The sequence below is a fragment of the Eriocheir sinensis genome, chromosome 60 (assembly GCF_024679095.1).
Source record: "Eriocheir sinensis breed Jianghai 21 chromosome 60, ASM2467909v1, whole genome shotgun sequence".
Taxonomy (NCBI): domain Eukaryota; kingdom Metazoa; phylum Arthropoda; class Malacostraca; order Decapoda; family Varunidae; genus Eriocheir; species Eriocheir sinensis.
Genome location: NC_066568.1, coordinates 9,880,746 through 9,907,468, shown reverse-complemented (window position 1 = coordinate 9,907,468; position 26,723 = coordinate 9,880,746). Strand labels below are relative to the sequence as shown.

General features: G+C 45.5%; 4 protein-coding genes across 9 annotated transcripts in view; 2 read left to right on the top strand and 2 right to left on the bottom strand.

The window, feature by feature from the left end:
• Positions 1-2: 2 nt before the first annotated feature.
• Positions 3-8,144, top strand: LOC126985929 (U6 snRNA phosphodiesterase 1-like). The gene is made up of 4 exons (XM_050841513.1): positions 3-359; positions 1,334-1,464; positions 1,628-1,980; positions 2,414-8,144. The coding sequence occupies exons 1-4, from the start codon at positions 52-54 to the stop codon at positions 2,612-2,614; spliced, it is 993 nt and encodes a 330-aa protein (XP_050697470.1). The 5' UTR covers positions 3-51; the 3' UTR covers positions 2,615-8,144.
• On the bottom strand, positions 8,141-13,493 carry LOC126985927 (tRNA-splicing endonuclease subunit Sen2-like). 3 transcript variants are annotated; one of them, XM_050841505.1, is made up of 5 exons: positions 13,298-13,493; positions 12,023-12,249; positions 10,098-11,034; positions 9,397-9,557; positions 8,141-8,936 (listed from the first exon to the last, which is right to left on the bottom strand). In XM_050841505.1, exons 2-5 carry the CDS (start codon positions 12,227-12,229, stop codon positions 8,802-8,804), a joined length of 1,440 nt encoding a protein of 479 aa, XP_050697462.1. In that variant the 5' UTR covers positions 12,230-12,249; positions 13,298-13,493; the 3' UTR covers positions 8,141-8,801. The 3 variants fall into 3 exon arrangements, with proteins under 3 accessions (XP_050697462.1, XP_050697463.1, XP_050697464.1); XM_050841506.1 differs by having other exon boundaries at positions 13,252-13,399; XM_050841507.1 differs by lacking the exon at positions 13,298-13,493 and adding an exon at positions 12,977-13,213.
• LOC126985928 (mortality factor 4-like protein 1) lies at positions 10,160-24,294 on the top strand. 4 transcript variants are annotated; one of them, XM_050841510.1, is made up of 9 exons: positions 10,160-10,303; positions 16,250-16,408; positions 17,776-17,890; positions 18,846-18,941; positions 19,222-19,579; positions 19,972-20,165; positions 21,289-21,461; positions 22,024-22,108; positions 23,467-24,294. In XM_050841510.1, exons 2-9 carry the CDS (start codon positions 16,372-16,374, stop codon positions 23,552-23,554), a joined length of 1,146 nt encoding a protein of 381 aa, XP_050697467.1. In that variant the 5' UTR covers positions 10,160-10,303; positions 16,250-16,371; the 3' UTR covers positions 23,555-24,294. The 4 variants fall into 4 exon arrangements, with proteins under 4 accessions (XP_050697467.1, XP_050697468.1, XP_050697469.1 ...); XM_050841511.1 differs by lacking the exon at positions 10,160-10,303 and having other exon boundaries at positions 16,148-16,408; positions 19,225-19,579; XM_050841512.1 differs by lacking the exon at positions 10,160-10,303 and having other exon boundaries at positions 16,149-16,408; positions 19,222-19,573.
• The window catches only part of LOC126985628 (tropomyosin), a 66,456-nt gene continuing 63,778 nt past the window's right edge, over positions 24,046-26,723 (bottom strand). Inside the window, exon 9 of the mRNA XM_050840783.1 lies at positions 24,046-25,459. Within this exon, the coding sequence (XP_050696740.1) occupies positions 25,377-25,459 (83 nt within the window). The 3' untranslated portion in view covers positions 24,046-25,376. The remainder of the gene's footprint in view (positions 25,460-26,723) is intronic.

The following is a 26,723-nucleotide window of genomic DNA, read 5'->3' as shown; positions in this document are numbered from 1 at the left end:
TTTTTGGAGTATTTAATCGTTATCGAAGGCATCTTTGTTTACTATTGGTCAATGGCGGGTGTGCGGGTGGGCGCGCTGCGGCTGCTGCGGGACTACAGCTCCGACAGCGACGACGACTCGGGCTACACCAGCGAGGACGAGCGGAAGAGGAAGCAGGAGTTCATCAGCCCGCACGAGAGGAAGAAGAAGCGGCGGAGAGGCGAGGAGGAGGAGGACATGCTGGTGGACACTCCCTGCGCCGCGCCCTCAGACTCCTCCTCCTCCTCCTCTCCGCCCGCGCCCGCCCCTGAGGCACAGGGCGTGGGCGTGGCGGCGGGCAGGGGCGCCGCTCCCCCCCAGCGACACCACCACGCCCACAGGTACGGGGGGCGACGGGGAGGGGGTGTAGGGCGTAGGCTGTCACGCCCGCCCACCAGTAAGGGTACAGACACACCCGCCCACCGCCCACCACCTACACTGGCAGGGTAATTGTGGGGAATCATTCTGCGTCTATTTTAGGTTTGATTAGATTAATAGAGTAGTTAATGGGGACAAATCCCTCGGATAATATTTACGAAAGCGTAGCCTCCTGTCAGTGGCCGCGGCGGCGGTCCAGCCGGTGTTGCGAGAAATACCTCCCCACATAAATAAGTCGCATATTCATGAGGGGGGGGAGTCCAGCCCCCCTGGTTAGGAGGTTATGTAAAGTTCGGTTGGAGTAGTTTAAATACGCTCCCCCACCCAAAACCCTCGATTTCCTACGGGTGTCCAAGTTGAACCTCTCTGCGACCTATTTTGCGGCTGCGACGGTGGGTCCACAAAAGGTATTGTAAAGTCAATTATTTAGTGATTTCCGGAGAAAAGTACTATCTCCAAGATATACAGCATCATAGTTTGTCCAGAAATAAGCAGTCAGCATCTCAGAATTAGTAGGCTACACTTTTGTGAATATTCCCCAATCACTCTACTAGGAAGTTTGGTTTGAGATCAAGTCATAACATTTGCTGGATCAGGCTGGAGCACACCAACACCAGACCAAGAGAGGAGGTGAGCATTGTTTGGTTTATATCCACAAATACACCAGTTTTAGTTTGGGCATGCGCATGTTTGACGTCCCTCAGCTGCTCTTCAAGACGGGGAACAGAATCCATCCGGTGCACCTACGATCTCAGGAGAACTAGTACACACACACACAGGTGAACATTGTTTGGTTTATATCCACAAATACAACAGTTTGAGTGCACGGCTGATTAGAACCCCACTGAAGCTATACCCTGCTGTGCTTCATTCTCTTAAACTAAGAGAGCCCTTGTTGATATGTTTGATGGTTCTTGACCATTCTCCCTCCCCACAGAAACATCCCACTGCCAGCTGACCTCCTGCTGAGCCGGGAAGGTCACACCGATGACCCTGCCCACCACCAGGGTCGGGTCAGGAGCTTCGCACACGAGCGAGGGAACTGGGCATCCATCCTCTACATTCCCCGTAAGAAATGATCCGTTTTTTTCCCCGAAAGATATTATATAACACCATTTTTTCCCAGTAGATGGATAGACAGATTATTGGCCACAAAGATAGACAAATAGATGACTTATTGTCCACAAGATAAGCATTATGTATAACAGCCACTCCTTCCCCCTCCACACAGTTCATCTGGGTGTCTATGAGCCAAGCTTCAAGTCTTTGGTGAGCTCGCTGGTGTCCACGTGCCGCCAACACAACCTGAGCCTCACGCCGGCGCCCGAGCTGCACGTCTCCCTCTCCCGCACCCTCGTCCTGCACCTCCACTGGATACACCCTCTCACCCAGGACCTGCGGCAGCGGCTGGGGCAGATACCCAGGTTTGCCATGTGGCTGCACGGGCTGAGTGTGTACGTCAACGAGGAGCAAAGCCGCACCTTCCTGGGCCTACGGGTGTGTCACGGCCGCACAGAGTTGGACGAGCTGGTGGCTGAGGCAGACAAGTGCTGGGCCGACTACAGGCTGCCGCCCTTCTATAAGGTGAGGCGGGGAGGGAAGGCAGAGGATGGTTAACCCAGTAGCAGTGATGGGCCAAATTTGTGGCTTTACCATGTAGCAGTGACGGGCCAAATTTTTGACATGATATAAACCCCCCAAAATAGATGATGCATAAACTGATCACAAATGCGTTGATATATATTTTGAAATGGTTTGCGTGAGTGATGATTTTTTCTCATTTTTCTCGCTTAGAGGGAAGGGCCTTAAGAAACATGATCCCCGCAGCTACCAGGTTAACACACCCACATTTGACAAGGCTTTCATGGCTTCTTGATTGTGAAAAAGTCATGAGAACTCGACTAACCTCCTTTGCGGCCTTGGGAAACAGTTACGAGAGCCAAGAGCATTTAATACTAACCTTAGCTTCACCCCAACAAACCAAACAGACTCCAAGCTCTCCCTCCTTCACCCCCAGGATGGCTCGTACCACGCCAGCATCGCCTGGTGTGTGGGGGACGCCTCTGAGCCGCTGCGCCGCCTCCTGCCCCAGCTGGAGAACCTCTGCAGCCAGTACTTTGCAGTGGAGACGGACATGCGTACCTTTGACGTCCCTCAGCTGCTCTTCAAGACAGGGAACAGAATCCATACGGTGCACCTACGATCTCAGGAGAACTAGTACACACACACACGCACAGACACGCACACAGAGAAACGCACACAGACACGCACACAGAAACGCACACACACACACACACACACATATACTCTTTATTGGAGGGATCTGGCTGGTAATTAAGAGCCCAGCATGTGATCAGACTGTAGGTGAATGATACACACACACACACACACACACACACACACACACACACACACACACACACACACACATTTATCTCTGTTTTCCTCTTTTTCTCTCTCTCTCTCTCTCTCTCTCTCTCTCTCTCTGATATATATATAGGGCATACAAGGGTCTTTTTAGTGCATATATATGACCTACCTCGCCCCCCCCCCCCTTACACCCCCCAAACACACACACACACACACACACAAACACACACACACACACACACACACACACACAAGAGAATAAGTTAACGTATGTGTGTGTAAATATCTATAGTAAATATCGTGAGGTCATTGTCATTATTACTATTATTATTATCATTATTATTATTATTATTATTATTATTATTATTATTATTATTATTATAGGGTAGTTTTTCATTTGTTTATCTTTTGTTTCTTCATTCTCGCCAATCGCTCCTGTTCAGGGTTGCCACACACCTCCTACTACTTATTATTATCATCATTATTATTATTATCTTTATTATTATTCTATGACGTTTTCTTCCCTATTTATTTTTTGTCATTCCATCGTCCGCTCGCCGGGTCAGGGTCGCCACTCACCTCCGCCTCATACACACCCAACAACAAGTCACTATCATGGTCAGTTCCACCTCAGGCGATGACAAATAAGAAGAAACTCAAGTAAAACAATGATCTTGCCGTCGATGGATATCTGAACAGACTGAAGAAGAATTAACAGACAGAGGATGAGACTAAGAGGACTGAAACTTTTGCCTCAGAGTAAGAATAACAGACTGAACAGACTATAGAAGGAGAAAGACCAGACAGAGAACAAAACTAAAGGAATGAAGATTTTACTAATATACCATTTTGAGAGACTGAACAGACTAGAAAAAGAATTACCAGACAAATAAATACTAGAGAAATTTAACTTTTGTCATAGAGGACGAAAAGAAGAAAGACCAGACAGAACAAACACCAAAGCAATGAAGATTTTACCAATACACCATTTTGAGAGACTTTGAACAGACTAGAAAAAGAATTACCAGACAAATGAATACTAGAGAAATTTAACTTTTGTCGTAGAAGAAGAGAAGAAGAAATACCAGACAGAAAAAACACTTAAGGAATGAAGACTTTACCAACAGACCATTTTGAGAGACTTTGAACAGACTAGAAAAAGAATTACCAGACAAATCAATATTAGAGAAATAAAGATTTTGTCATAGGTGCGTATTATGAGTCAAATCCGAGAAGTTTTGGGTCCCTATAGAATTCGGTTTAGGGGTCGAATCCGAAAACCATAAACTGAATTCTGTAGGAACCTGAAACTTCCTGAATTTGCCTTATAATACTGCCCATAGAGGAAGAACCATGTCAACAGATTATAGAAAGAGCAGATTGAATTGACGTTACAGACCAAAGGGATGATTTTTTGGGGCCATAGACATTTAACAGACCCTGAACAGACATATAGAACCATTCAGACTATAGAAAGAGCAGAATATATCGACTTTTCAAAACCATAGACATTTAACAGACCCTGAACAGACATATAGAACCATTCAGACTATAGAAAGAGCAGAATATATCGACTTTTCAAGACCATAGACATTTAACAGACCCTGAACAGACATATAGAACCATTCAGACTATAGAAAGAGCAGAATATATCGACTTTTCAAGACCATAGACATTTAACAGACCCTGAACAGACATATAGAACCATTCAGACTATAGAAAGAGCAGAATATATCGACTTTTCAAGACCATAGACATTTAACAGACCCTGAACAGACATATAGAACCATTCATAGTCAGTCCGAAAACCATCCACACCCCTCCAAGCATCACCCCGTCTGTCTGTCTGTGTTCGGTTCTGGCAGGGATGTTGTTGTGTTGTTCCTGGTGTGTTAATATGCATTACTTACCTCAGTGTGTGTGTGTACGTATATGTGTGTGTGTGTGTGTGTGTGTGTGTGTAGGGTAGGTTCCGATGCCTCCCCTGTGCCCCCCCCCCCCATTTAAATAGAAGGATTAGCCCATTACATATGTAGGCTACTCGATCCCCCCATACACACACCTGCCTATTATTATTATTATTATTATTATTATTATTATTTGGACGAGGTTTTATTTCACTGCCTTTGTTAATGAATGCGAAAATCCTTGTTTACGATGATTAACGTTTTCTTCTTCTCATTCTTCTTCTTCTTCTTCTTTTTTATTATTATTATTTGGACAAGGTTGCATTTTGTTTCCTTCGTTTATGAATGCGAAATCTTGTGTTTACAATGATGTAGGCTTTTTTATTATTATTATTATTATTATTATTATTATTATTATTATTATTATTATTATTATTATTATTATTATATCATCATTTAGGTCTGCTTCCCTCCTTCTATCTTAAACACATACAAAGAAACTATAGGCAGAAGACTGAAGCTACTATTACTATTACTACTACTATTATTATTTTTATTATTACTATCATTATCTTACTATTGCCCTCATCATCCTTACTATTATCATCACAAAACATATAGCTGTGTAACATGTAGGCGTTCGTTCGTACGTTCGTTCTTAGTCGCCGGAGAGTGAGTCAGGAGTCAGAGAGTCAAGGCATTTAATCGCCAAGCCGGACAAGCCAGAACACCGGACAACCCAGGACGCCGGACAAGCCAGGATACCGGACAAGCTACAACAACCTCACCATCAGACAGTCTTCTTCCCTTTGTGTTCCTTTACTAAGAGCTGTGGTAGAGGAAAGTGTGGCCATCCTCTTGTTTTATTTATTTAGTTATTTTATTTTTTTATGTTTCGACCCATAGCGCCAGTAGGCTTTCTTGACGGAGCCAGATGGTCGGCCCCAGTCTGTTGTGGTGCAGGCAGGTGTTTATAGTGGCGCCATCTTGCTTGGCTCATGCTGCCCCCCGGAGCTCATCTTTGATCCTCTTTAGAAAGAATCCAGAATCCTGCACCTTGGGAGGGGATATCCAGCATACCAATACCACATGGGAAACACTTCACTATCCACCACAGAGGCAGAGAAAGATCTGGGAGTATGTGTTACCAGGCTACCAGTGAAGGGATATCCAGCATACCAATACTACATGGGAAACACTTCACTATCCACCACAGAGGCAGAGAAAGACCTGGGAGTGTGTGTTACCAGGCTACCAGTGAAGGCCAAATCTGTGCCAATCGCAGTGGATGGGCTAATCTACCACTTGGTGATAGTTGAAAATTGTCAGCATGCATCAGTGGGACCTGAACCTGGGTCCTCGGGCTCACCACACCCACATGGTAACCACTCAGCCACCGCCTCCCCACTTGGTATCATCACGGCGCCAGTGCTGAAGGTTGCCACACTCTCTTATTCAATGGCTTTCACTTTACTTAGCCCTGCAGGAAGGTCTCAGGAGGACACTCAACCCCCGAGGAAGTTGCCCGTCTCTGTGCTAGTGTTGGGATCAAGTTATCGGTGTCCAAGGAAGGTTAAGAACATGTCTGTGATGTAGGGCGTACCTCAGACATGAGGCTACCGACTGCTGTGATGGTGTGACGTATCGAGAGAGTGTGTGACGTAAGAACTTCGTCTCGGGTACTGTATGTATGGAAGTTTATGGTTTGTTTCGAAGGTTTGAGTCTTCACGAGGAAGGCTTCACTTAATTCTTGCTCTTTGCTGTAATTTTTTTTGTTTTGTTTATCCTAAGTTCATTACGAGGTAGCTGTCATTTAATTCTTGTCCTTCCTTAGTGCATATGATCGAGTATTTCTTAGTTTCATTTTTAGTTCACCTTAACCCGGTAGCAGCGACGGGCCAAATTTGTGGCTTTACCGTGCAGCAGCGATGGGCCAAATTTTTGTCTTAATATAAACCCCCCAAAAATAGATGACGCATAAACTGATCATAAATGCGTTTGATACATATTATGAAATGGTTTGTGTGAGTGATGATTTTTTTCTCATTTTTCTCGCTTAGAGGGACCTTTAAAAACATGATCCCCGCAGTTACCGGGTTAAGGGAGCCATCACTGGTACCATGCTCATCTTGCATTCATATGAGAGTCTGGATGGTGCCAAGATGTCTCTGTTTGAATGTATAACTTGATTTTTCTGTCGCAAATTTACTTACCTTAATCTCCAGAGGCAATTCAATTTTAGTTCACCTTAAGGGAGCCATCACTGGTACCATGTTCATCTTGCATTCGTACGAGAGTCTGGATGGTGCCAAGATGTCTCTGTTTGAATGTGTAACTTGATTTTTCTGTCGCAAATTTACTTACCTTAATCTCCAGAGCCAGTTCACCTGGTTCAGCTTATGCTTATTATTGTCTAGTTTTTACACCACTCCATTTTCTGTTCCTTCTCGTTTCCCTTCCCCTGGTGTTCCGTTCCACCCTTCCTTGGTTTTTCGATAACATGCAAACACACATTTTTACGACTTGTGTTGGAAGGAAGGATGGAAGGCTGTTTGTGACTTCCTTCCCTCAGTTTTCAATTCTCTATTTTCTGTTCTTTCTTGTTTCCCTTCCCCCGGTGTTCCATTCCACTCTTCCTCGGTTTTTCGATAACATGCAAACACACATTTTTACGAGGCTGTTTAACTTCTGTTCTGAGACGACTTGTGTTGGAAGGAAGGATGGAAGGCTTTGTGTGACTTCCTTCCCTCAGTTTTCAATTCCACTCTTGCTAAGTTTTGTAGATTCAGTAATATTTCTCTTACAGTTCCCTTCCACACCTTGTTTCCTCTCTTCATTAGGTTCTTACAAATTCTAAGTCTAGTGTAACGTGGGTAGGGTGAGTAATTCCTTGTTTTTTTAGTACCGTGGAAACACACATCTTTACGAGGCTGTTAACTTAAGCTCCGAGGCGAATCGTATGTGTCAGGAAGGACGGAAGACTGGCAGTGTGTGTGGCGAAGGGTTCACAGCGTGCAGAGAATTTCATAACCATTTATTTTTCCCCTTACGTAAGAATGAACTCTTATCTCGGTAATATTTCACTCTTACAGTCGCCTTCCACACATTGTTTTCTCCCTTCATTAGGTTCTTAAAAGTTCTAAGTCTAGTGTAACATGGGTGGGGCTAGTATTGCCTCTCCTTTTTTCTTTTCCTTGTTTTTTTAGTACCGTGGAAACACACATCTTTACGAGGCTGTTAAACTTAAGCTCCAAGGCGAATCGTGTGTGTCAGAGAGGACGGAAGACTGGCAGTGCGTGTCGCGAAGGGTTCACAGCGCGCAGAGAATTTCACAACCATTTATTTTTCCCCCTTACGTAAGAATGAACTTTTATCGTTAACTTGGCAGGACACTTGAACTACGGACGTGTATTATGTACCTTTAATTAAGAGATTGTTATAGAAGTGAGGATAATAAACTGACAAGTGTAGTGGCTGTGTGCTTGACTGTATTTCCCACTACAAACATGAGGGTGTGTGTGTGTGATGGGTGATGACCTTTCTGTACACCAGTAATAGACTAACACCAGCTCAGTTCAGTTGTAGGTCGGGAGTATAGCCTTTGCAACGGCACTCCCTGATGTGTTCTTCTCTGGGATATGTGTTGTACTTTTCACTGATGGTTATTATTATTTTCTTGGTAGGCTAACATGTATAGGGAGCATCTAGACCCTATCCCTCACTTCCTCGAGCATCCACTGTTACCGCCATTCAGAGAGACAGAGTGAGGGAGATGACCCGACATTCTCTCCATCACTCTGTCTCTCTCTCTCTCTCTGTCTCTCTGAATGGCGGTAACATCCATCATCTATCGCCATCACTAAAGCACTTATCCATCTATTTAACACTCAATCATCCACTGTAGACTAACACACACACAAAGGGATTCTAGACCCTATCCCTGACACTCCCTCCAGCATCCTTCTCTCTCATCTTGACCCTATCCCTCACTTCCTCAAGCATCCATCAATCTATCGCCATCACCAATAGCACTTATCCATCAATCACTCAATCATCCACTGTAGACTTAACACACACAAAGAGAATCTAGACCCTATCCCTAACACTCCTTCCAGCATCCTCCTCTCTCATCCGCTGCCATCAGAAGGGTTCCATCGCCCCAGTATGACCGTCTGAACCTTGAGCTCCTTGAGGCATTCGATAAGGTTGAGTCGCTGGTCTGTGGTGGCTCTTGGACGCAGGACGAAGCACAGCACGGGGGTCTGGGGGGGGAGGAGAAGGAGGGAGTGTGAGATAACAAGTAGGAGAGAGACAGACACACAGATAAACAGATAAATGAATTGTGAAAGATAAATAATGTCTTTGCAGAGAGAGGAAAAGAGTGTGAGATAACGAGAGAGAGAGAGAGAGAGAGAGAGAGAGAGAGAGAGAGAGAGAGAGAGAGAGAGAGAGAGATATAGGAAGATCAATAGAGAGAGAGAGATAAGCAAGATTTTGGGGAGGGAGAGAGAAATAGAGTTACTGAATAAGAGACAGAGAAATGGACAGATAGAAAGATAGACACAGAGAGAGAGAGAGAGAGAGAGAGAGAGGGAGACAGAGAGAATGAATGAGTTTTAGAGGAAAAAGAAGAGTTGATAGAAGAGGAAAAAGAGGAAGAGGAAAACTGATCGAAATACAAACATACCAACATCACACACACACACACACGCACACACACACCTTATTGATATGGTTAGTGAGGCGTTCAGTGGTGGCTACGGTGGTCCATGTCATCTGGTGGCCTGGAAGGGAGTGGTCCAGCGTGAGGGTGTCGGCCCACAAGCTATGGACCCTCACGGCATACTGGGAGTGGTAGAACGGCGGACCCACAGGATACAACACTGCCGAGGGAGGTATTTTAATTATTAGTTTTATTATCGTTGTGGTCTACTTGTTTTTGTTTTTGCCGATGCTGTAGAAAAATAATAATAAAATAAAACACACACACACACCTACCTCTTTGTTATTAATATATATACTACCATTCCTTTTTATCTTTATTTATTTTTTCTATTGTCCCATTAAATATAGTAGTATGTGTGTGTGTGTGTGTGTGTGTGTGTATTTACCCAATTGTAGTTTTACAGCTCCTGGGCTTTACGCTCGTGTGGTCCCGTCTCCATATCTGCATTTATCCAACTTTTCCTTAAAGCTTTGCACACGCCTCACCGATACTACATCCTCAATTAGTCTGTTCCAAACCTCTATATTTCTTTGTGTGTGTGTGTGGGTGTGTGTGTGTACCATCAACAAAACCTTATTATGTTTCATTTCATTACGTATATATTTTTATGACATTTATTCCACAATCCTTTTATCCAATCACTCCATTTTTTCATATATTTCAACTCGCACCTCCCCCCCACACCCCATCCACTTACCATAGTCCACCCCATACTTCAGGCCGGCCTTCACCACCCATCCCTGCGAGCGGAAGTGGTGGAATGCCGCATACTTGACGGGAAACGCCGGGTCATCACGCACAAACGCACGCCACATTTCGTCAATTGTCATTTCGTGTGTGTTTGGCACGTCCGTGAACACCCTCTTCCTCCCTCGCTTCTGGGGCGACGGCGGCTCTTCATGGGTGAGTACGAGGGTGCCGAGGGCGTACGAAAGGAACAGCGCCTCCTCCGGTAGCAGTGTGAGGTATGCGTCAGGGTCATGAGGGTGTGTATTGGTGGTCTCTTGATCGGCGGACAGTGTCAAGACCGTTCGCCAGGGTTCGGTGGTGTGAGGTTTGCCGTTCTCGTTCTTGATCTTGTTGTCGTAGTTTCTGGGTCGCTTGGGTGGTTTGGGTAAGGTTGAGGTTGGGTTTGGGTTGCCTTTGGTTGCTGTCTCTCTCTCTTCTTGTTTTTTCTCCTCTTCCTCCTGTTCTGTTTCTTCCTCTTTCATTCCCTTCTCCTCCTCCTCCTCCTCCTCCTCTGTTTGGTTCTCATTCTTCAAGTTTGTGATTTTCTTCTCCTCTTCCTCTTCTTCCTCCTTCTCTTCTTCTCTCATATCCTCCTCTTCCCCTTCCCATTTCATCCTCTCTTCATTCCTCCTATTCTCCTCTTCAAACTCTCTCTCCTCCTCCTCCATTTCCTCTTCATCCCCTTCTCCTTCTTCCTCTCCTCCACCTATGAATTCTCTCTTCCACCATTCCTCCTCCTCCTCCACTCCTCCGCCTTTGAAGTCCCCTTTCCTCCGCCTCTCTTCCACCTCCCTTGTCTCGTTGAACCACTTGGCGTTCTTGAGGCCTTCCGCTTCCACTAGCTTCCACTTCTTCCTCCCTCGCTGCCCTCCTCCTCCTCCTTCAAAACCATGTCCGTAGTAACCCTGTGGAGTGTGTTAATTATTAGTTTTATTTATTATTTACATACATTTCATTACGTATATATTTTCATGACTAAGATGATCCCACAGTTCATTTACACTAGTACCCCAATCTTGTTTTATATTTCAACATGCACCTCCCCCCCACACCCCATCCACTTACCATTGTCCACCCCATACATGCCTTATTTTACGAGAGTTTTGATTTACGAGACAAAGAAAATCACTGAAAATGCCTTGGTTTATGAGCAGTGACTTGGTGTATAAGCATCCTGTTTGTATGAGTGGAAGACGTGAGTGTGCGTTCCCTTTCTTTGCCACAAGACGAGAGCGCTCAGTGTTTTGATTTATGACAAAGAAAATCACTAAAAATGCCATGGTTTACGAGCATCCTGTTTGTACAAGTGGAAGACATTAGCGTGGGTTCCCTTTGTTTGCCGCAAGATGAGAGCGCTCAGAGCGGAAAACAATGGGAATGGAGTCTCGGTCTGCGTTGTACACTCGCTGAGGTTGCAACTGCGCTCTCGTGTCCGCTGACGTTTGTGCTCGAGGGTGCAATCTTTGGGTTTTCAGTGCTACAGTGTGCGTTCGTTTTGGTTCACGAGTTTTTTGGTTTGTGAGCGAAGTTCCAGAACAAATTAAACTCGTAAAACAAGGTATGACTGTACATGTTTTTTATTTATTATTTTTATTATCATTTTCTTACAGATTTACTTGCTTACTATCTTGCGGTCTTAATATTTACGTACTATTTTATTTATTTATTTAAAAAAAAATTTTTTTTTTTTTTTTGGCAAGTGAAATTATGGGTCGAATTAAACTCATAAACTGGGGTATTACTGTACATGTTTTTTAATTCATTATTTTTATTGTCATTTTCTTACTGATTTACTTTCTTGTGATCTTAATATTTACATACGTTCTATTTTTTTCCTTCATCTTTCTCATCATCATCATTATCATCATCAATCAAACAAACGAACATACTCACATTATGCCAGAGTGCCGCAGCCTGCCTGGGGTCGCGGACGGTGATGTGGCCCTGGCAGTACGTGGCCTCGTAGTGGGTGCAGGGGGGGTTTGGGAGGGCCGAGGGGATGGGGACGGCAGCGCCAGGCACCTCCTTGACCCTCGCCTTCCTTCGGGGGGCGGGGAGGCTGATGGCGGCTGTGGCAGTGGTGGTAGCGGTGGCGGCCATTAGGGTTGTTGCAATTTAGTCTGTTGGAAGATTAGATTTTTTTAGGTTAGTTTGCATTTTCTTTTTTGTTATCTATATTTTGGTTTTCGTTGTTTTATCGATACCGAAAGTTATGATTTTTTTGTTTAGGTTATTTTCTTTTTATTATGTTGGTCTTACGTCAATGTTTTATTTCTTTAAGTGGGTGAGGAAGGAGTAAGGAAATATAAAACTCAGAGACAATATATAGATAGATAGATGGATGGATAGATAGATATAGATAGATAAATAGATATAGATACTAATTGATAAGAAACTAAAATAAAAGACAAACAAGAAAAAAAAAACTATATCAGTCCAGACATCCATCTTCCTTCCTCTCAGTCTTCAAGGGAGCAGGGAAGAGATGGCTGTGTGAGTGTGTGTGTGGCTGCCTTTTATAAGTGCTAATTTCTCCATGATCAGGTAACTATTCACTAACGTCCTTATTACAGGGTTAAACTAGATGCTTTACTGTGTTAATTGATGGTATGGGGTCAAGGGAAAGGTAGTTAGGAAGGCAGATAATGAGCTTTTTAATTTGTTCAATGCTCATGGTAGCAAGAGTAGGAGGTGGGTGGGGCACGAGACTGGTTGTTATCTGTGGTAATTTCTCCATGAACTAGTAATTATCCACTGTTGCCTCTGTTATAGGTTAAACTAGATGCTTTAGTGTGTTTATTGATGGTATGGGGTCAAGGGTACGGTAGCTAGGAAAGAAACAATCACCTTTTTAATTTCGTTTCTCAAGGAGAGGAGGTGGGCGGGGCGCGAGACTGGTTGTTTTAAGTGTTTATTTCTCCATGATTTCTTAAATACCCATTAATATCCTTGTTATAGGGTTGAACCAGATAATTGTAGGTATTAATTGGTGGTATGGGATTAAGGAACAGGTGGCTAGGAGGGTTCCCTGGTCACCTGTCACCGGTAGTTTGACAAGCGGACATCTGTCATCACCCAACAACTGTCACCTTGTCACCTCGTTGCCCTTATACTTAACACGCCCGGGACTTTGTGATTTCGAGGATAGTAAAAAATGTACTCGTTCACCTTGCTGCAGCCTCAGGTCAACGAGCACGTGGGAGAACAGCTTAACGAGACTTCTTCACTGTGATCGCCTCTCAGCTGACTCGTGTTGTTGTTTACTGTCCTCGCGGTGGTCTCGAGCACCGCGCCAGAAATTATCGTACTCAGACCATAGTATTTACCTGTTTCTGACGCCTAACTATTGCCAAGAAACATCAGGAATTAACTATTTTAACGATAATTTTAAGTGAATCTCCTTATTGGGGTCCACGAGACAGTTTTTGGGTCGGAAGTCGGTAAATAACTACACATGTATAGTTGTATAATCACACATGTCCTGCCTGGGGGTTGGGATGGCATATGCCCAGAATCGTCCAGAGTGGAGTTTTTTACAGAAAGTTTGAGAGAAGAGTTCAGCCTTAGAGATATGTTCCTCCCTTCTCCCTTGTTGTTTATCTGCAACAATAAACTCTCAATCAATCAATCAAGAGGCTGAGTAAGACAATCTGGCAACTTTGGTCTCTTAAGTCTCTTATAGTGGTCTCGGGCAGCGGGATATATATTATAGTTACCGCTGTATTTCTTTATCCTCAAGTGAATACACCTTCTACTTAGACCTCTGGATTTGCTCATTAATAAGTCTCTCATCTTATTGGTCTTCCCTCCACTGCATTGTTTGATGATTCTTATTATATATAGTTTCATGGCATATGTTCCTCCCTTCTCCCTTGTTGTTTATCTGCAACAATAAACTCTCAATCAATCAATCAAGAGGCTGAGTAAGACATGAAACTATATATAATAAGTCTCATGGTTTATTGTTGTTTTACTTGCAACAATAAACTATCAATCAATCAATCAATAATCACACACTGTCCTGCCTGGGGGTTGGGATGGCATATATGTTCCTCCATTCTCCCTTGTTGTTTTACGTGCAACAATAAACAATCAATCAATCAATATAATCACACACTGTCCTGCCTGGGGGTTGAGATGGCATGTTCCTCCCTTAAAAATTCTCCCTTGTTCTTTACGTGCAACAATAAACAATCAATCAATCAATATAATCACACACTGTCCTGCCTGGGGGTTGGGATGGCATGTTCCTCCCTTAAAAATTCTCCCTTGTTCTTTACGTGCAACAATAAACAATCAATGAATCAATATAATCACACACTGTCCTGCCTGGGGGTTGAGATGGCATGTTCCTCCCTTAAAAATTCTCCCTTGTTCTTTACTTGCAACAATAAACAATCAATGAATCAATATAATCACACACTGTCCTGCCTGGGGGTTGAGATGGCATGTTCCTCCCTTAAAAATTCTCCCTTGTTCTTTACGTGCAACAATAAACAATCAATGAATCAATATAATCACACACTGTCCTGCCTGGGGGTTGAGATGGCATGTTCCTCCTTAAAATTCTCCTTGTTCTTACGTGCAACAATAAACAATCAATCAATCAATATAATCACACACTGTCCTGCCTGGGGGTTGGGATGGCATGTTCTCCCTTAAAATTCTCCCTTGTTCTTTACGTGCAACAATAAACAATCAATGAATCAATATAATCACACACTGTCCTGCCTGGGGGTTGAGATGGCATGTTCCTCCCTTAAAAATTCTCCCTTGTTCTTTACGTGCAACAATAAACAATCAATCAATCAATATAATCACACACTGTCCTGCCTGGGGGTTGGGATGGCATGTTCCTCCCTTAAAAATTCTCCCTTGTTCTTTACGTGCAACAATAAACAATCAATCAATCAATATAATCACACACTGTCCTGCCTGGGGGTTGGGATGGCATGTTCCTCCCTTAAAAATTCTCCCTTGTTCTTTACGTGCAACAATAAACAATCAATCAATCAATATAATCACACACTGTCCTGCCTGGGGGTTGAGATGGCATGTACATCCTCCCTTAAAAATTCTCCCTTGCTCTTTACGTACAACAATAAACTATCAATCAATCAATATAATCACACAATGTCCTGCCTGGGTTGAGATGGCATGTACATCCTCCCTTAAAAATTCTCCCTTGTTCTTTACATGCAACAATAAACAATCAATCATCAATCTCTTCCCTCTCAGCTCTCAACCCGCCCGTGTCTGGCCATGCAGGGAAAGGATATTAAATTATGTCACCACCACGACACCCTAGACATCCCTTATTTGGCAGCACACACGGCCAGCCACTTAATTACTGCATGCAAGGCGCCGGGCCGAGCCACCGCCAAGGCCGCCCGACACCTTGCATTGCCTGACACATTTCCCGCCATTTCTGTAACACGTGAATCCTGCTGAATATACAGTCCCAAGTAGACCATAATTATTAGATCAAAGTCCAGCGTATATTAATGGAGCCCCAAAGTAGTAACTATGAAGAGGTGGAGGACAGCGATATATATAGAGGGAACCCAGCCATTTATTACGTACGGAATATACAGCCATTAAAGCAAACCATACATGTTAAAATCAAGCCAGAAGTATATTAGAAGACGCAAAAAACATGGAAATAAACAGAAAATAGCCAGTACAGAGGAGGAGGAGAGAGAGAGCTAGAGAGAGAGAGACAACCACGGAATATACAGCCATTAAAACAGATCATACATGTCAAAATCAAGCCAGAAGTATATTAACAGACGCAAAAAACAGGGAAATAAACATAAAACAGCCATTACAGAGGAGGAGGAAGGGGTGGGGAGAGGAGAGAGAGAGAGAGAGAGAGACAACCACGGAATATACAGCCATTAAAACAAACCATACATGTCAAAATCAAGCCAGAAGTATACTAACAGACGCAAAAAACAGGGAAATAAACATAAAATAGCCATTACAGAGGAGGAGGAGAACGGGGCAGGTGGGGGGGGGGAGGTGAGAGAGAGAGAGAGACAAGACAACCCACGCCGGGTAGACTCAGCATCCAAGCGCACTCCTTTTTTTCCACTTTTCTGCTGAGTTTACGGTTTACAGCTGCTGAGTCCACCTGCTGCGGGGTGTTGAGTGTCTGCTGAGGCGGTGGCAGGGCGGGGAGGCAGCAGGGAGGCGTGAGAAGAGCAGGAGCAGGGGAAGAACAGAGGGCCAGCAGGGCGGGGATGGAGAAGCCAGCAGTGAAGACCAAATTTACTGAGTGTGAGTGTTTGTTTGTGTGTTTGTTGGTGTTTGTGTGTGTGTATTTACGTATGTGTGTGTGTATGTGTATAGGGAGAAGGAGGTTGTGTGTGTGTGTAGCCTGTTTGTGTGTATTTACCTATGTGTGTGTGTGTAGGGGAAAGGGTGTTTGTGTGTATGTGTGTGTGTGTGTGTGTGTAACCTGTTTGTGTATTCTTACCTGTGTGTGTTTGTTACCTCTGTTTGTGTGTGTGTGTGTGTGTGTAGGGGAAAGGGTGTTTGTGTTTGTGTGTGTGTGTGTAGGGGAAAGGGTGTTTGTGTGTGTGTGTGTGTGTGTGTGTGTGTGTAACCTGTTTGTGTATTCTTACCTGTGTGTGTTTGTTACCTCTGTTTGTGTGTGTGTGTAACCTGTTTGTGTGTTTGTTACCTCTGTTTGTTGGTGTGTATGTGTTTGTGTGTGTGTGTATTCTGACCTGTGTGTGTTTGTTACCTCTGTTTGTGTGTGTGTGTGTGTGTGTGTGTGTGTGTGTGTGTGTGTGTGTGTAACCTGTTTGTGTGTTTGTTACCTCTGTTTGTTGGTGTGTGTGTGTGTGTGTGTGTATTCTGACCTGTGTGTGATTGTTACCTGTTTGTGCTTTGCCTGTATATCTTTATTTACTGCCAACTTTTATTATATGGTTTTTAATTCCTCCATTTTGCATCAGTAGACATAATTCTAAGGCAAACTAACAGTTGCCTGGGGACACCTGGGAAGGCATACTGTGGTAACCTGGATGTCACACTAAAGTCGGGATTATAAGACACTTTCGGTTCTCATATCAGCTATTTCTAAAGGTCAAAGAGGGGGTCAGTCTGGTTCTAATGAGTGTTTCTTCAGGTTCACGGTACAGAAGAAGGGTCAAACTACCACCAGGGTCATAAAACTACTCCTGGAAATGCCCACAACTCCTACGAAAGCCTTGTTAAATTTGTGGTCTTGGGCGATGAAATATTTTAAAATACAACCTGAGTTCTCTGTCCTGGGGTGATGGGCTCCCTCCCCTGTGGAATAGGTTAGTTTAGGGAACACCATCTTCTTCATCATCATCTTTTTCTTTTTCTGACCTCTTCTGCTTTGTATCACTTCACATAATCATCATCATTTTCTTCTTTTGATCTCTTCTGCTATGTATCTCTTCTTAGGTCTTTGATTCTTCACATTTTTTTTTCTTCACTTCAAAGGAGACGGTTCAAGGGCAACAAAAAGACAACAGACAAAAGTAGAGTGGCCAAAAGAGAGGTCAATTTTGGGTGGAGAGGTGTTTTGATACACTTCACACTGCAAATACAGGTACTAAACTCTACACTGACTGACCTTCCCTCTCACCTCTCCCTTCCCCCCCCTCCAGCCGAGCGTGTGCTGTGCTTCCACGGGCCGCTGATTTACGAGGCCAAGTGTCTGAAGGTGCAAGCCAAGGACAAACAGATCAAGTACTTCATACACTACGCTGGATGGAATAAGAAGTAGGTTGATGCTGGTGGTAGTGGTAGTAGTAGTAGTAGTAGTAGTGATATATATATATTTTTTTTGTGGTTGTCCATGGGGCTATACTGTGGCTCTGGTAACAGTGGTAGTAGTAGCAGTTCATAGTAGTTATATTGTAAGTATCGTATAATGTTCTAGTACTTAAATAATGAATGATGGTATATATCAGTAGTTCCTAGAGTGTATGCAGAATCAAGGTGTAACATTAGTGTGTCAGGTAAAAGATCATTGCATTAGTTGTGAGGTGAGACAGACAGAGGATTAGCAAGTGTGTTACGAGCCAAAGAGACAAATTAGCAGAAGTGTAGAAAATCAGACAGGTGTAAGACGAGTGATACAGATGTGTGGTGAATCAGACAGGTAGAGGATCAGTGTGTTAGGTGTCATGAGACAGACAGATATTTAACAGATGTAAAGAGAATTAGACAGGCTTAGGGTTAATCCTTTCAGTAAGGTGATGCCAATGGCAGTGTCACTGTATGGAAAGGGTTAATCCTCTTCTAAACCTGTTAATCCTCTTCCATTTCCTCTTAATCTTCTTCTAAACCTCTTAAGAGGAAATGGAAGAGGATTAAGAGGTTTAGAAGAGGATTAATCCTCTTCCAATTCCTCTTAACCCTTTCCATACTGTGACGCCGACGTCTGCGTCACTGTATTGGAAAGGTTAATGTAGGCGTGTAGTAAACTAGGTAGACATTTAGGAGGTTTATGATCAAGCAGACAGGTACAAGACTCCACTCTGGACGATTCTGGGCATATTCCTCCTACTAAAGGCATATAAGAATCAGGCAAGTTTAGGATTACTGTAGTAGTGTGTAGTAAACTAGGTAGACATTTAGGAGGTTTATGATCAAGCAGACAGGTATAAGACTAGTGCATAAGGTGTGTGGTCAGCCAGTCAGGTGTGCAGCAGGTGTGTGTGTGTCGTTACAGCTGGGACGAGTGGGTGCCAGAGAGCCGCGTCCTCAAGCTGAATGATGCCAATATAAGCCGACAGAAGGATCTCCAGAAGGCCCACGAGGCGTCCCTGTGAGTGTGTGTTTGTTAGTTTGTTTTTTTAGGTTTACTTTCTTCCTTCTTTCTTTTTCTTTCTGTATTTTCTTTTTGTCTGTTTCTTAGGTTCTTTCTCTCTTTTCTGTATTTTGTCTATTTTTCTTTATGTATTTTTATTCTCTCTCTCTCTCTCTCTCTCTCTCTCTCTCTCTCTCTCTCTCTCTCTCTCTCTCTCTCTCTCTCTCTCTCTCTCTCATGATACAAATAAAGGAATAAGCAAAAAAATAATAATAGTAATAACAGCTAATAATTTCAGAAGAAATAAAAAATCAAAAAAAGAAAAGAAAAAATTCCCAAAAGAGCTCACCAAGGAAGGAGGCGGCGGCGGCGGCGTGGGGGCGGCTGGCCCTGGCCCTGGCGGGCTGGCGGCTGGGACAGGAGCAGCGCCCGGGGCGGGGGGGCCGGGGAGCACTACAGGACCCCCCACGGCCCCCTCAACCGGGTCAGGGGCGGGGGATGACTCCAGGTCCTCCACCCCCAGCACGGACAGGTCAGGTGGTGGCCCGGGGAAGCGCTCGGCGGCCTCCACCCCAACCACACCCGCCTCCGCCAGGGACGAGGCGGACACCAGGAAGAAACGGTCCAGGACGGATAACACGGTGGATACAGTGAGTGTATGTGTGTACGTTTGTGTGTGTGGGGGGGGGGGAGGTTAGGTTAGATGTGTGGGGTTGATACGTTAGGTTGTGTGTGTATGTATGTATGTTAGGTTAGCTTAGTTTCTGTGTTTGTGTGTGTGTGTGTGTAAGTTAGGTCAGTTTGAGTGTATGTGTGTGTGTGTGTGTGTGTGTGTGTGTGTGTGTGTGTGTATTCAAATCTCTGTGCGTGTTTATCCAAGTCTATATTTCTCTCTCTCTTTCTGCGGTGTTCATAATACTTGCATACATTTCTATATATCTCTTTGCATCTATGTCTGTGTGTGTGTGTCTATGTCTGTCTGTATCCATATCTCTGTCTGTATCTGTAACTATATATGTCTCTCTATCTTTCTCACCCTCTGGTTCAGGAGGAACAGTTCATGACAGCCGTTGAGGTGCGGGTGAGGCTGCCGGACGAGCTGAAGCCGGCGCTGGTGGATGACTGGGACCTGATCAACCGCCAGCGCAAGCTCCCCATCGTTCCGGCCAAGGTCACCATCGACACCATCCTGGCAGACTACATCCGCGCCAAGACGTCCAACAAGAACATCACGCCCAATAAGTGAGTGGGAGGGAGAGAGAGAGAGGAAAGAAGGGAGGGAAAGGAGATAAGAAGAGAGGGAAGGTAGGGAACGGAAGAATGCAGGAAAGGAGATTAGAAGAGAGGGAAGGGAAGAATGCAGGAAAGGAGATTAGAAGGAAGGGAGGGAGGGAGAGAGAGAAGGTAGGGAAGGGGAAAATGCAGGAAAGGAGATAAGAAGGGAGGGAGGGAGAGGAAGAGAAGGTAGGGAAGGGGAAAATGCCGGAAAGGAGATAAGAAGGGAGGGAGGGAGGGAGAGAGAGAAGGTAGGGAATGCAGGAAAGGACATAAGGGAAGTAGGGAGGGAAAGAGAGAAAAAAATAAGGAAGGAGAAAAAAAAAGCAAGGGATGGAGAAAGGAAGAGAGAGGAAAGAAAGTTTGAGGGAAGAAGGGAAAGGAGGGAGGAAGGGAGAGGAGAGAAGGGAGGGTAGGCGGGGAGAGAGGGTTGGAAGGTTAGAGAATGAAGGGAAGAAGGACTTATAAGGGAAGGGAAGGAGAGATGAAAAGAGGATAGGAATGGAAGGGATAAAGACTTTGAAGAAGGGAAGGAAGTAAAAAAAAGACTATGGTGTTTATTAATTGCTTTGATTTTAACCCGGTAGCTGCGGGGATCATGTTTCTTAAAGGCCCTTCCCTCTAATCGAGAAAAATGAGAAAAAATTATCACATGCAAACCATTTCATAATATACATCAATGCATTTGTGATCAGTTTATGCATCATCTATTTTTTGGGGGGTTTATATCATGGCAAAAATTTGGCCTGTCGCTGCTACCGGGTTAAGCTAGGTTAGATTAGGTTAGGCTTGGTTGGGTTAGGATAGGTTGTTAGGTTAGATTAGATTAGGTTTGATAAGGTTATAGTAGGTTAGGTTAGGTTAGGTTTGGTTTAGTTAAGATAGGTTAGATTAGAGGGTTAGATTAGGTTAGGCTTGGTTGGGTTAGGATAGCTTAAGTTAGGTTAGATTAGATTAGGTTTGATAAGGTTATATTAGGTTAGGCCAGGTGTGATCCGCTTGGTGTAATAGTTGTACAGGTTAATTTTATTGCTTGCTTACATGTGTCAACCCACCTACTATAATTTTTTGCCCTTCCTCTTTCTTTCAGGGAGAGTGCCGTGCAGGAAGTGGTCGCTGGGCTCCGAGAGTACTTCAACGTGATGCTCGGGACGCAGCTTCTCTACAAGTTTGAGCGGCCCCAGTACGCGGAAATCCTCCAGCAACATAAGGATAAACAGGCCAGTGATATCTACGGCTTCATCCACCTCATCCGCCTCTTTGGTGAGCTTCTATGTTGGGTGATCTTCCGAGTCCCTTCCCTCTCCTTATACCAGCCTTCCGTCCCTTCCCATTCCTTATACCATCCTCCTGTCCCTTCCCATTCCTTATACCAGCCTCCTGTCCCTTCCCATTCCTTATACCAGCCTCCTGTCCCTTCCCATTCCTTATACCAGCCTCCCGTCCCTTCCCTCTCCTTATACCAGCCTCCTGTCCCTTCCCATTCCTTATACCAGCCTCCTGTCCCTTCCCATTCCTTATACCAGCCTCCTGTCCCTTCCCATTCCTTATACCAGCCTCCTGTCCCTTCCCATTCCTTATACCAGCCTCCCGTCCCTTCCCTCTCATTATACCAGCCTCCCGTCCCTTCCCATTCTTTATACCAGCCACCTGTCCCTTCCCTCTCCTTATACCAGCCTCCTGTCCCTTCCCATGCCTTATACCAGCCTCCCATCCCTTTCCTCTCCTTATACCAGTCTCCTGTTCCTCGCTATACAAGGCACATCTATCCTCTTCTATGGGTCTCCGTTCCTCCCTTCAAGACTCACCCTGTTCCTTGTTTCAGTGCGGCTGGGGCAGATGTTGGCGTACACACAGCTTGATGAGAAGAGTGTTACGTTGCTCAATTTCCACCTACAGGACTTCCTAAGGTGGGTATGGGGTTGGGGGTGATACATCCTGTTCTCTCTCTCTCGGTGATGACATTTTCTCTCTCTTGGTGACAGCATGTTCTCTCTTTCTCTCTCTCTCTCTCTTGGTGACAGCATCTCTCTCTCTCTCTCTCTTGGTGACAGCATTCTCTCTCTCTCTCTCTCTCTCTTGGTGACAGCATTCTCTCTCTCTCTCTCTTGGTGACAACATTCTCTCTCTCTCTCTCTTGGTGACAACATTCTCTCTCTCTCTCTCTCTCTCTCTCTCTCTCTTGGTGACAGCATCTCTCTCTCTCTCTCTCGGTGACAGCATTCTCTCTCTCTCTCTCTCTTGGTGACAGCATTCTCTCTCTCTTTCTCTTGGTGACAGCATGTTCTCTCTCTCTCTCTCTCTCTTGGTGACAGCATCCCTCTCTCTCTCTCTCTCTTGGTGACAGTTTTCTCTCTGTCTTTCTCTTGGTGAGAGGATGTTCTCTCTCTCTCTCTCTCTCTTGGTGACAGCATCCCTCTCTCTCTCTCTCTCTTGGTGACAGCATCCCTCTCTCTCTCTCTCTCTTGGTGACAGCATTCTCTCTCTCTCTCTCTTGGTGACAGCATTCTCTCTCTCTCTCTTGGTGACAGCATTCTCTCTCTCTCTCTCTCTCTCTCTCTTGGTGACAGCATCTCTCTCTCTCTCTTGGTGACAGCATCTCTCTCTCTCTCTTGGTGACAGCATCTCTCTCTCTCTCTTGGTGACAGCATCTCTCTCTCTCTCTTGGTGACAGCATCTCTCTCTCTCTCTCTCTCTCTCTCTCTCTCTCTCTCTCTCTCTCTCGGTGACAGCATCTCTCTCTCTCTCTTGGTGACAGCATCTCTCAGTAGTTCCTTGTTACCTGTTTCTTTACTTTTCAGATTTTGACTTTGCTTTTTCTCCTTTGTTCTATATTGCACACTCTTCTGTTGCATCTTCTTCATTCTCTCTTACATTCATTCTTTTCTCTTGTATCTTTCGTTCTTTGTTGCACCCTTCCACTACTTTCTATTTGTGTTCTCTTTGTATATATGTACCTCAAGTTTAGTCTGTGTTGTGTTTGTATAGATAGAGGGATAGTGTGTTAGTCTCAACCTCTCTCTCTCTCTCTCTCTCTCTCTTTTTTTTACATCAGAGGACATGGCTCAAGGGCAATAAAAAGAGTACAAAAGAAAGCCCGCTGCTACTCGCCGCTCCCATAACAGATATAAGTAAAGAGTAGCCAAAAGAGAGGTCAATTCAGTTCATCTTTCTTATTTTGTTTACTTTGCTCTTAGTCTGTGTGCTGTGTGTATATGGAGTGTGTGTGTGTGTGTGTGTGTCTCATCCCTTCGTCTTCCTCCCTCAGGTTCATGGTGAAGAATCTTGAGACCTACTACAGCATCCAGGACTACGGTGTGGCCCCCCCAGAGTACCACCGCAAGGCTATAAGTTAACACGGCCAGTCAGGTGGTGCTTGTACACACATACACACACACACACACACACACACACACACACACACACACAAATACACTCCCTCTTTTTTTCCATCTCTCTCCGATTCTCTGTCTGTCTCTCTCTTACTCTGTTCCTCTCTGCTAACCACACAGGCACACATACTTGCACTTGATTTTATAGACCTCGTATTAGTTTCTTCAACAGGAACGTGGCTCTGTTTTTACCTGTTTTTGAAGGCACCGTTAGCTGGTTTTGTTGACTTCTTTTATTGTTTTATGGCAGAGTTTTTAATAAGTTGACTTAGCTGTGGAAATCCAATACTTCTGACTCTTACTTCATACCAGAACTGATATTGTAAAGCCAGTTCCAGAGCCACGTAACTGTTGATGAGTGCCGATACGATGTTTGGAAAGTCCGTCTTCACACCCACGTTCAGTATTGGTTCTTGTGCCGAAGAGACGCCCAAGTATTCAGAAAAAGGGAGATGCACTCGAGTACAGTGTATTTCAGTCACATCCCAGCATGGCAGACAAGTTACTGATATTACAATTTTGGCAGAGAAGTGGCAAAGTTTATTGTGTCGCAAGGTGTACATTGCGGCCGCCGGCATGGGGCGCGGCTCCTCCGCGGGCAGCCGAGCCGCAGCCCGGAACAGCAGACAGAGTACAACAAGTGGACAGCCTAAGTTAGTTTTATAGTTTTAAGTTTTCTTACCACAATAAATATAACAATGAGACACAGCTCTTCATTCTTCTCCACTTGGCGTGGGACATAATAGATATCACGCTCTTTGTTTACAAAATTTATTACACGTTAAACAGTGTACAATCATTCTGTAAGTATAAGATCCAGATTTTTAAATGATGAATAATATTAACTTATATATTACTAATAATTCATATAGTAAATGCATAACGCATAAGGACTGATTGCAACTCGAGGTGAACCTTTGCACCCTTACATTCGGTAACATCTAGACGAGGGCCGAACCCCGGAGCTCCGCCAGCGGCGATGGTGGTGGTGTGGGGGCGGCGCGGCGCCAGGGGGCCCGGGCGCTGCCGGGCCCGCTGAGGCCGCCGCTCCAGGACTCGGCCCACACAGGCGGACGTTGGCAGGCCAGGAGGTGTTGTTGTGATGGTGGTGGTGGTGGTGGGGCGCGTCTCGGCCGTCAGTCAAGTCAGTCCGCAGGGGCGTGGGCGTGCCGCGGGTGTGGCCGGGTGTGCCCCGTCACACACCCGCGGTGCGCCGCGCCCGTCCAAGCACCGTGTGGGCGCCCACCAGCTGTTTGCCACACTTAGAATCCTGACAATTCTGAGAACGCCTGGTCCATCTCATCGGCAATGTTCTTATATTTCTCTTTCTCATTAACAAGTTCATCTGTAACAGACGGTGAGAAGTTTACAGCACGGGGCCGCCGCCGCCGCCGCCGCCACGCCGCGGCGTCGTGCAGACGCTCACAACGAACGTTCGGTGACAATAAATATTCTGGCATGTGTTGTTTGTTGACAGTGACTGACTCATGGCAGGACATGAACCACAACTTATTAAGGCAGTTATTGTTCTTGAGATTGAAGAGTGAAGATAATCAAGTTTGTGTGTGTACCAGGATTAATAATATGATCAGAATGGCAGACTTTACCAATCGTGACGAATGATTTGGTGATGTCGACTTAACTGGATGTCAAATGCAACTCATAAAAACAAAAGTAAAAGGAATTCTCATAACTCAATTATATAAGCTTTGTGGAAAAAAAAATAATAGGTAACAGGCCAGCTGGGCATAAGAAGAGAGGTGGCGGAAGAGCAGAGCGACAGTGTTTAGTAGCCAGACAGTTCGCTGAATGTCTGGTCCAGCTCGTCGGTAATAGACTTGTACTTCTCCTTTTCGTTAACCAGTTCGTCTGCAAAGTAAAGATTAACAAACACACGTCAGTTAACACGGCCAGAGAGTTAGTTCCCAGAAGCTGAAGGCCACTGAGGCGGGGCTGGAGTGTGAGTTGCCGCACGGCCCAAAGGTTAACATGACTACTGCTGCTGCTGCTGCTGCACTGCGCTACTGGCAACACCCCCACCCTCACCCGCACCCCGCGCTGGGAGCCGTCCGCTCGCGCCGCCGCCGGCCCTGCCACCTGCTGTCCTCCAGGCGAGGGCGGCCTGGAAATGCAGTGCCCCGAGGGTGTGGCCCGACCTGGGCCGGGCACACCCTCGGGATGTGTCTGGCCGCGCCTCGCAGAGAGCGCAGGTGGCTGGGGGGGCAGCGCCGCGGCCGGAGGGCTCGGCGCCTTACTCACTCTCATATTTACAAGAAGCGTTGGAAGTGACAAAGAAAGTTTTCAGTATAAAATCGTACACGCTACATCATGATGCCCCCAATGGGGCAAGTGAAGCCTAGGAGACTGTGACTTGCATTACGAGGAGACGAGAGTGTGTTGTTGTTACGGGAGCGCTACAGAAGACCGACAATGGCAGTATTAACTCGGGGGGCAGCCGGGCCCCCCTGCCTGCTGGACTGGATTATTGGGACGAAAGGCAGGCGGCGGTGTTGGTCGTGCCCCGCCCCGGCCTGCCCCACCGCCGCGCTGCTGCCGCCCCAGCACCCCGGGGACGGGGTGCTGGCGTGGGGCCCCAGCAGCAGGGGTGGGGGCAGGGGGGGCTGTGGGGCCAGGGGTGAGCGTTTAGTTTGGGGGGCAGCAGAGGCCAGGGAACTTAGGTGGGGAGGCGGCGGAGGCCGGGGAGCTTTCTCCGGGCCGCCGCTGGTGGTGGCTATCGGGGGGCAGTAAGTAGATGACGGGGGTAGAACAGCAGTCATGGAGGAGATGGTGGCAGGAAAGGGCGGAGTTGTTATGGACTAGTAGTAGTAGTAGTGGTAGTAGTAGTAGAAGTAGTAGTAGTAGTGGTGGTAGCAGTTTAGTAGATTCGTCAGGATGGAGAGCTCAATAGCCAGACATTTCGGTGAAGGTCTGATCCAGTTCGTCGGTAATGGACTTGTACTTCTCCTTCTGAATGACAAGTTCGTCTGAAAGGGAGAGAGCAGGAGAGACCGCGGTTAGTGTGGAAGAGAGGATCGGCAAGTTATCTTAAGCACCCGGAGCGGCTCTCAACGGGCGGAGTCACCTCTAAGTGGAACAGAACAGACATGCACTGCCCGGCGCCGCACACATCCGG